This window comes from Podarcis raffonei, chromosome 3 (genome assembly GCF_027172205.1).
Source record: "Podarcis raffonei isolate rPodRaf1 chromosome 3, rPodRaf1.pri, whole genome shotgun sequence".
NCBI lineage: Eukaryota > Metazoa > Chordata > Lepidosauria > Squamata > Lacertidae > Podarcis > Podarcis raffonei.
Genome location: NC_070604.1, coordinates 104,928,670 through 104,939,260, shown reverse-complemented (window position 1 = coordinate 104,939,260; position 10,591 = coordinate 104,928,670). Strand labels below are relative to the sequence as shown.

The window sequence follows — 10,591 nt, the reverse complement described above, 5'->3', positions numbered from 1 at the left end:
GCTGCAGCAGCCTGACAGATACTTGCAGATACTGAGAAGATATGTTGGAAAGAAAAACAGTGAGCAAAATGAAGGGGAGGAGTGGCGGAATAAGCAATGCCAACCTTCCCACCCCACCTGCACAGGTGGGGCAGCACTCAGGTGATCATCAGAATAAGGTCTAACCCAAGACATTTACCTGGCTGAGGTGGGCTACAAGATGTTGCTGCCAATTCCATGTTCAGAAGCGAACAAGACTGGCAACTGAATCAACACCAGAGCAGTGGCCTTCGCTGCACCTGAGGGTAGCAGGCTCATTTAGGGGGCACAGGGCACTCCAGGTGCCATCTATAACGGGGGCCACTGACCCCCTGCTGACTCTCCCTGCCCCCCGGCAACTTTCGCCTAAGGCAGCTGCCTCACTCCCCTCCAAGGATGCCAACTTGAATAAAACATTGGGGCTTCCATCCTGTTTTAGTTTTGTGTCTGTTTTAATGTACCGTATTTTTCGCTCTATAACACGCACCCGACCATAACACGCACATAGTTTTTAGAGGAGGAAAATCCGTAGGCATGCCACCCGTAGGCATTCCCTCCATAACACGCACAGACATTTCCCCTTACTTTTTAGGAGGAAAAAAGTGAGTGTTATGGTGCAAAAAATACGGTATGTGGGGTTTTTCCTGTAAGTCGCTTTGAGTTACTTTTCATTTTTAATAGTGTCCAATAAGATCAATAAACAAATGTTGTGATTACAGTGTGTGCTGTGGGAGGAGGAGCAAAATACACCCTTCTTGGGCCATCTATCGATATGGCGACATATGATGTTACCAGTACTGTTTTCAAATAAAATATATAGCAGGCCTACAGACAATCCACAAAGGCCTCTTAGCAACACTTGTCTTAACTGTTGTGGTAACTGGAAAATTATGACATCATCTCAGTGCGGAACTTTCTGACGTCACTGTGGCAGTTCAGGAAAGAGCTTGTGCCTGGTGTTTGAGCAGTGTGTGTCTGCTTCAAACTGGGGCAGCCGGTTTCGGTTCTTCTACATGGGGCAGGTGGGGATATAGAGGCTTCTGCCTTGGCATCCAATGTTGATGTATGTTCCCTTCCCAGTACAAAATCTGCTATGGTAAGAAATCCCAGTAAGTTCTTTCTGTTTCAGGATGAGGAAAGATCGTCTGAGGAACCTTTGGCCCTCCAGATGCTGTTGGACTACAACTCCCATCATCCCTTGGTCATGCTTGGTCGGGGCTGATGGGAACTGTAGTTCAACAACATTTAGAGGGCCAAAGGTCCCCCACATCTGCCCTAGTGTTTCTAAGGCCATATATTTAAAGGTCCCCGCCACAAAGAATCTTGGGAACTGTAGTTTTCCCCTCACAGAGCTACATCTCTCAGCACCGTTAATGAATTACAGTTCTTGGGATTCTTTGGGGGGGAGCATGTATTTAAACAGATTGTATTTGTGGAACCTAAATCTTGGAGGTAATGCTAAGGAGCAGGGCTTATTTTCAGTCAGAACTCAGGTGGGTGCCATAGCTAGGGAGGTGTTCATGGCAAGTTCTGGCAACTCTTTTTCTAGAAAAATAGCACTGTTGTATGGAAGTGAAGGCTGGACCATAAAGAAGGCTGATCACTGAAGAATTGATGCTTTTGAATTATGGTGCTGGAGGAGACTCTTGAGAGTCCCATGGACTGCAGGAAGATCAAACCTATCCATTCTGAAGGAAATCAGCCCTGAGTGCTCACTGGAAGGACAGATCCTGAAGTTGAGGCTCCAATACATTGACCACCTCATGGGAAGAGAAGACTCCCTGGAAAAGACCCTGATGTTGGGAAAGATGGAGGGCACAAGGAGAAGGGGACGACAGAGGACAAGATGGTTGGACAGTGTTCTCGAAGCTACCAGCATGAGTTTGACCAAACTGCGGGAGGCAGTGGAAGACAGGTGTGCCTGGCGTGCTCTGGTCCATGGGTCACGAAAAGTCGGGCACGACTAAACAACAACAACAAAAGGGGTGGGGGCAAGATGCAGGCCTTTCCCTGCTTTGCAAGGGATCCATTCACACCTCTGAAAGGAGCAATCTGCTCATCTCCCATAAGCCCTCTGGGCAGAGAGGACAAGACAAGGCTGCATCCATTCTCCTCATATGACTTCTGACAGATTTATCCTTAGGGGATGTGGCTCTTAATGGGGAAAATGCAGCCCACTCCTAATATCATGTTTATCTGCAAACCTGAGATGGGCTCAAGGCAGGTGAGAAGGAACTTAGGGCATGATCTAGTAACTACTACTTCTAAATTTTATTATTTATACCCTGCCCATCTGACTGGGTTGTCCCAGCCACTCTGGGCAGCTTCCAACATAATAAAAACACAGCAAACATCAAAACATAAATAAGCTTTCGGATACAGGGCTGCCTTCAGATGTCTTCTAAAAGTTGTGTATTTCTTTATTTCCTTGACATCTGATGAAAGGGAGTACCACGGAGAAGGCGCCATTAACCGAGAAGGCCCTCTGCCTGGTTCCCTGTAACGTCACTTCTTGCAGTTAGAAGGCCCTCGGAGCTGGACCTCAGTGTTTGGGCTGAACGATGAGGGTGGAGACGTTCCCATGTCAATACCTTTTAAGTGACAGAGAGAGAGAGAGCTATAGCTATGTCAATCAATGAGTGGGAGAATTTGGTGCCTCCTTAACTCTCTCACTGAAATCAGGGCCGGATTTAGGTTTGATGAGGCCCTCAGCTACTGAAGGTAATGGGGCCCTTTATTTGTCCAGCTATCCTTTGTCAACAACAAATTGTCGCTTTTTTGTGTTGAATATATGCTATATGGTAATTTATGGACCTAATAGGTATCTAAAGCCATTTGCACATAACAAAATATGTATTTTATCAAAGTAATTGTTGAACTTACCTTATATTTTGGAAATGTACACCCAGTTTTTTTCCCTTTAATTTTTTTGGGGGCCCCCAAGAGAGTGGGGACCTAAGCTATCGCTTGTTTAGCTTATACGTAAATCTGGCACTGACTGAAATCACTGAGATTTTTAAAAGTGTTTAATTTGGGCTGGGTTGTTTAAGGTTCCCTCCTCTTACCCCCTAGCTTTAATTGTGCAGCTTGAAACTGTGTGATTGAATCCCATCCCAAAATAGTCCAGAAGTGCCTTTTGAAGCCATTCATTCCACTCCTAACCGAGATGCTTTTTTTCCTTTTTGCAATATTATCACATTCCTGGGTCATCCCTGCAAAGTTAAGTGCTGTCACATCTGCTTCAGTTTGAAAGCATACCAATGCAAGTAGATAAATAGGTACCACTGCAGCAGGAAGGTCAATGGTGTTTCCATGTGCTCTGGCTTCCATCACAGTGTCCCATTGCACCAGAAGCAGTTTAGTCCTGCTGGCCACATGACCCGGAGAGCTGTCTGCGGACAAACGCCGGCTCCCTCGGCCTGAAAGTGAGATGAGCGCCACAACCCCATAGTCGCGTTTGAGTGGATTTAACCATCCAAGGGGGGTCATTTATATTTACCTTTACTCCCTCTCCTCTGCGTCTCCCCCTCAAGTAGTTGCATCTCCCAACTTAAATGAGTATGGGGGCTTTGCATGCCGTGATTGCGATGTCTACCACAAGGCCTGCCTTTTGGTGAGCTCATTGGGCTGGCAGAATCCGGTGCCTACTCATTCCATGACATGGGCTTCTTTGAAATCTTCCCATGTGCCTCCCTTGCCAGGTTGGCACCTGCTGGGTTCAAAGCATATTCAGGGGGATCACTCCCAACCATCAACAGTGGCAGTCAGGGAAGTTTGGAGGAGGCTGACTGTGAAACACTCATTCAATCCTGACTCACATGAGAAACTCACTTTATAGTGTAACCCCTGTATCAATATTGGGGGAAAGATGGCGTTGTGGAAGAGCTGAGTGGCAAGCTCTGAATCAGGCAGGTAGCAATGGGGTGACCCTATGCCTTTTCTCCTCCTGAAATATCAGTTTAACTTGCTGGAACATATTCCCTGTTCTTCCCTCTCCCTTTCTCCCCTTTTTATTTTTGTTGCTGGTTTTGATTGCATCTGCTTGACTTTGTGCAGTTTTGTATTAGAAATGGACATTCATTGTTGTTGTTGTTGTTTTGTGCATTGTAATGGGCAAAACAAATAAAAATCAGTCGTATTTGCATGCGGACACCCACACCCACACACACCCACACACCTGCTTTAAAAGGTTATTTATGTATGCCACTACTGCGGCTCGTGTTTCGTAAGCCCAAAAATGGGAAACGAGTGAAGTCCTAACTAAAGAAGAATGGCCACTTAAACTGCTGGAACATGCACACCTTGCAGACCTAACATGTAGAATAAGAGAAGAAGAAGAACATATGTTTAAAGAAGATTGGAAAATGTTTATTGAATATATGGAGGGAAATTGTGTACACTTGAAAACGCTGGCAGCATTAAGATAAATTCAAACAGTGTAAATAAGTTTTGATGGATGTAATAATGGAATACCGAATGGTTTGGTTTATATAAAATATGCAGGGGTTTATGTTATGCAAAATGAACCATGGAAAGAGAAGAAGGGAAGTCATTGATATTTTAAGGTTGTTTAAATGAATGTTCCAAAATGTAAAACAGAAAATTTAATCGAAATTATAGGAAAAAACAAACAAACATAAACTGCCCTAAATCCCCATCTGTTTTATAACAGGAAGTATCCAGAGAACCCCATTCCTCATCAGATTTCTCCAACTTTGAGACGGAGTCTGTGCACCAAACAGACAAGGAGATTCAAGCAGATCTGGATCACACCAGCAATGTGGAAGGGTCTGAATATTCTTACCAAGGAGGCAGTGTAGGGTTCAAGGAGATGCAAACTGAGATTGAGTTTGCTGTGCAGATAACCCCAATTAAAGATTTGAAAAAGCATCGGGAAAGGATGGTAAGTGGCAGCGGATGTGGGGCAGGGATTCCTTGGCTCTGGGAATCCAGTTGAACTGGATTACACAGTTGACGATTACACAGATCCAGCGGTCACCTTTTCTCATGACGCTACATCTCAACCAATGAAGGCAGGAGGTCTGTGAGGCATGTGGGGAGAAACAGATGGGGTTCCTGGGCCATTCAGGGTCCTTTTCTTTACATAGAGAAGTATCTGTTCATCAGGACTCACGTAAGGTCCCTTCTTATAACACTTGTTTACCGGAACACACTCTGTGCGGAGCTGCCCTTATATTTCATCTGGAAGCTGCAACTAGTACAGAATGCAGTGGTCACAATCCTCATGGGAGCAGATTATTGGCATTGTGATTTCTGCTGCAGAGAGAGAGCTGTGCTGGTTGCCAATTTGCTGCCAGGAAAGCTTCAAGGTTCCTGTATTAAATCGCAAAGCCCTAGACCACCATCAGATGTCAAGGAAATAAACAGCTGTCTGACTTTTGGAAGACATCTGAAGGCAGCCCTGTATAGGGAAGTTTTTAACGTCTGGTGTCTTGCTGTGTTTTAATTTGTTGGAAACTGCCCAGATTGGATAGGGCAACCCAGTCAGATGGGAAGTGTCACCGCCACCACCACCATTGTATGGGAATAATAATAATAATAATAATAATAATAATAATAATAATAATAATAATAATAATGGGAGCAAGGTAGCTTAAGGGCCATCTGATCCCTTATACTGAAGCCACTCGCGAAATCGCAACATAAACAGCAGAAGCAGCTGGAAATTTATTTAACCCGGTCCAACCTCACAAACTTCCAGATGGCTGGTGGAATAAGAATAAGGTTAAAAATAACCTTAAATGCTGATAGAATTAGCCATCCCTGGACAACTTTCTCCAGCTTCTAGAAAGGGCTGTTGATTATAGACTTCATGGAGGCATTTGACTGGCTGCTAAGGGAAACGCCGGTGCAGGAGTAGACGGACCTTCAGCAGGGCTCTTCTTAGGTTCTTTTGCATCCACACAACACATTCAGCCCCACAGCATGTGTCTACCATATGGTGGAGACCATGGATGTCTCCAAGACAGATAATGATAGAGCATATATCTATAGTACAGTAGATGCCAATGCTAAGGCTGATATCTCTCAAGACTTTAAGAAGAGCCCAGCTGAAGGACCAGCCACTCTAGCACTCTAGCATTTCCCGTAACAGTCAATCAAATGCCTCCAAATTCTGGAACAAGCCCATGACTTATCTAGTCCACCATCCTGCTCTCACGGTGGCCAAATTGCTTCTCCATTGAACCCTTTCACATGGTTTTGTGGTATTTTATGCACTGCGACTTGCCGTTATATTTGTGGATTGTAGTTTAGTACTGTATTTTTCCGTGTATAACACGCTCCTGTGTATAACACAACCCCTATTTTTGGGGACTCCAAATTGAGGAAATGGGGGGAGATTGCCCAGTGTTGAGCCTTTGGGGGGGGGATTGCCCACAGTTGTTCAGCCTTTTTTCCGGGGGGATTGCCCAGACTTGTTGAGCTTTTTTGTTGAGTGCCTGACCGCCGCATCAATGAAGCCAAAAAAGTCTGCCCTCTCACCCCCAACAGCCGCCAATCGCCCGCCCAATTGCTGCAGCAGCCAAATGCCCCTGACAATCTCCTGTTCACAGCAGCCACCAATCGCCCATCCCAACTCTGCACTATCCGTGTATTAGTCGACCCCCATTTTTTGCATTTTTTTTAAATAAAAAAAACCCTTGTCTACACGGGAATATATGGTAATTCTTTATTCTAATCAATAAGTGTAAAGTGTTTAATTATTCTTTGCTGATACTTAATTTTACTGTTTACTATTAGATTCCAATGAATTGTTGAATGTTGCTTTATTTGATATCAGTGGCTTATTTTAAAATTATTGTGCCTTTTTTGTGTGCATTGCATCAGATTCTTATTAGGTGTCAAAATAACATTGTCAAAAGATCAATCCATTGGCAGGTTTTGATTGAGCTTCCGTGTGTAAATAGGATAATTTTACAAAATAAAATTTATAGTAAGTTAAATAACATGGAGAAAGTAAAGTTTGAGCGCGTATTTAAGGAATTTAATTCGGGAACACAAGGGAAGATCAGAGGGCTTGTCAAATTTAATCACAAATGGATGTACAAAGCAAGTTAAAGAATGAATAATAGTGTATTTTTTATTTCTCATTTTGCCTATAACATCTATTGTACATTTCTGTTATAAAGTTTTCAATCAATAAAGCATTTAAAAATGGGGGCGGGCGGGTGGAATGGAGCATAGCTGGTCTGGCTAGTAGCCCCCCCCCCCTTTCCTATTACAGGACGCTGCAAGGGACACGCCAGCCTCTTCGTACGTCCCTGATGACCTGACGGAGACCTTAGACAATAAGAGTCAGGGAGACCGGCTGGCCATCAGCACCCAGCGAGGGACCAGTGCTCTGCAGCCGGAAGCCTACTCCAGGATAGGCGAGGCCAGCAGTATGGAGCGGATGGGTCAGCTGCACAGCAGGCAGATCACAGCAGCCGATCTCGACCTGGAGAAGATGAGACTTGATGGTGCAATGACCAGACTGAGGTACCGGCATGAAGACAATGAGAAGAGGCGGCAGCACGAGGAGAAAATGCAACAGCTCCATCATCAGACAACCCCTCGATCAGTAAGTGAGGGGGGAAGAAGGGGTAGATGTGAGCTTTCCGTTAAAAATGGAAACCAAATTCTGCATTCGTTAGCCTACAGCATCCCAGCATCCTTGGGCATTGTTCTAGGTCAGGGGTCAGCAAGGTTTATCTTGCCTGGGCCGGATCAGTCCCACAGAGCCGGATCTCACATGCATGAGCACGTGTGTGATTTTCTTTTCTTTCTTTTTTATTAGTTTTTTAACATATCATTTCCAACAATCACATTATATATCTTCTTATCTTATACATTGTTTTAGACTTCTGTCAACAACTCTGATGATTTTCTGTCTTTTATCACTTATTCTGCATATCTTAATATATCTATTACTCTTAATTGTCATCAACTAATAACTCTCCTCATAGTCTTTCTTGTAATATTTCATATTATTCTCCTGACAAAACTTCTTGCAATCCTACTAGCGTAATCTGTTCATTACTATTACTTTTCAAATAGTTCATATATTTACATATATTTACTCCAGTCTTCTAAGAATCTCTGATCCCGAAGGTTTTGAATCTTTCCAGTTAATTTATCCAATTCTGCATAATCCATCAATTTCATCTGCCGTTCTTCTATTGTTGGTAATTCTTCTTGCTTCCATTTTTGTGTGTGTGATTTTCGGCATCTATATCTGCGCAGATGTGATTTTTGGTGTCTGCGCATGCACAGATGAGATTTCCGTCACTGCAGAAGCAAGTCCCTGCACGGCGCTGCACAAGTTTAGCGCAGCGCATGAGCGGGCAGCTCGGTTCGGGGGTGGCTCGGGGGCCAGTCAAATGACCTCCGTGGACTCCCATGAGCCTTAGGTTGCTGACCCCTGTTCTAGGTGCTGGAATCGATCTGTTAAAACCCTCACTTCTTAGTTCCTGCTAGGGATGGAAGGATCTGTTAATTTCTACTCCCACGGTCTCATTTTTCCAACCTTAAAGCCAGTTCTCCACATGCCTGCGGCAATTTGCAATTTTTTTAAAAAAATTTTTTTTAAACCCTCATGAAAATTCTCCAGCATTTGAGTGCCTTTTTCTCACAGTAAACACATTTTTGTATGCAGTTTGGACCATGGCCGACATTTCTGCAAGCAATACAATCCTAATGTAATGCATTTTTGTATGTTATTTTCATAAATAACATTCGTGGGATGTGTGTGCACACTTTCTGCTAATGTATGCATTTTTTGCAAATGTGATTTGGTTGGAAAACCGCATTGCAAATTTTGGATAAGAGCGACTTTGGAAGGCTGGCTGTGTTTGAACTTTCATCTTGCTCCAGAAAGCAAAATTCTCATAGATTCAATCTTAAATGCAAGCTAAATTGAATTCTCCTCCATCCCCAGCTCTGCCTCTCCTGACCCTTTGGTTTGGTCTCCCATTAGCTATCTCTTGCCCCACCAGATCCAATGGATACCTTGAGGATTTCTCCCAGCCATGACCTCTCCCTGGCTACACCTCTCACTGCCCCTGCTTCATAGCTGAGGCTGATGGGAGATCTGGAGGGTTGGCAAGGACTGAGAGCAAAATGCTTCCAAAACACACATTTGGCTTCCGCTGCTGTGCCTAAAGAAGACATTTTTACTGTCCTCACCCAGAACAGTTGATGCAATAAGAATATAGGAAACGCCAAGGCAAGCACTGCCCACTGTATGCTTCATTCAAATGACATTGGGGCAAGGGGGGCATGGTCCTTTTGCTCCAGGAGTGAAAAATCTCCAGGGAGAGAAAGAAAGAAAACACATTAGATGCCATGTTGTGGGCTCGCCTGACTTCCGCAGTTTGACATTTCTCCAAATTGGTATTTTGAATGCACAATCTAAATATTTCTGAGCATGCTTAAGTCCATATATATCAAGGATGGAGAACCCGTAGCTGTACAGCAGTTGTGGGACTCCAGGCCCCATCAATCCAATAACATCTAGAGGGCCTTGTTTCCCCCACTCCTGATATAAATCAATGGAATTTAAGTTGAGCACATTTACAGTGTCTATGAAGATGCGAAGCCCTCTGGGTTCAATGGGAAGGTGTTTATAGTATTGTAGGCTCTTTGGGTAGCTGATCACAGGGAGCGTTTTGTTAACAGACACCTCTTTTTCCTCCCCCCACCCCTGTTTCTCTCTCTCCCCTCCCACAGATTGGACAAGAGCTCCACGAACTCCTTCAGCCCCAGAACCAGTATGCCCTATTTTTTTTCTGCTTCATCTTTATCCACATTATTTACACAGCCAGGGAGCTGGCTTTCTATTTTATTATGAAACACGACGTATTCTGCTTTGCCATTTTGCTGTATTTCATTTTCAAGAAGATTTTACTGGATTACAGAAGTAGGAGAAACTAATCAGGAAACAGCAGCAGACTCTAGGCAGCAGAGGAAAAAGAGGGCAAGCAGCTCCCTGATGTTTATGTATCTCCGTTCTATCGCCTCTCCCTTCCCTCCTCTTTAGAATTTCCCCTTTTTCAGTCGCATGCGACGAATGCAAGATTTGGCTTGGCTGTCTAAGTGCCCTGGCAGGTCTCTCTATCAAATGCCGCCGCTGAGTGTTGTTGTTTCCCTTTGCTATTCAGTTATAGGCTCATCCATTGCAGCCATCCCACCTGAGCCTGTCACAGTCATCGATGTTAATAAATTGGCCTAGAATTAAACAAAAGAACTGATTCTATTTGCACAATTTTTTCTTTGAAAAAGGGGGGGGGGGTATAGGAAGCAGGGCCCCTGGAAATGTTTGTAAAGGGCTGGACAGGGGGAGATTCAAGACAGTCCAGTAATATGTCCGGCAGGCAGAATATCAAAAAATTTCTGCATTGCACGGGGATGGACTAGATGACCCTTGAGGTCCCTTCCAACTCTACGATTCTATGATAAGTAAAGCGTTCCCATAACTGAATTTCCATACTAGAAAATACTTACTTTGTGCCAGCCGTATAGCTGCTAAAGGCATGGGACATCTCTTGCTTTTTCTTGTACATATAGTTCTCAT

General features: G+C 44.1%; 1 protein-coding gene across 1 annotated transcript; it reads left to right on the top strand.

The window, feature by feature from the left end:
* Positions 1–937: 937 nt before the first annotated feature.
* LOC128411226 (transmembrane protein 247-like) lies at positions 938–10,268 on the top strand. The gene is made up of 4 exons (XM_053383379.1): positions 938–1,114; positions 4,691–4,921; positions 7,265–7,600; positions 9,748–10,268. The coding sequence occupies exons 1-4, from the start codon at positions 1,112–1,114 to the stop codon at positions 9,949–9,951; spliced, it is 774 nt and encodes a 257-aa protein (XP_053239354.1). The 5' UTR covers positions 938–1,111; the 3' UTR covers positions 9,952–10,268.
* The last annotated feature ends 323 nt before the right edge of the window (positions 10,269–10,591 follow it).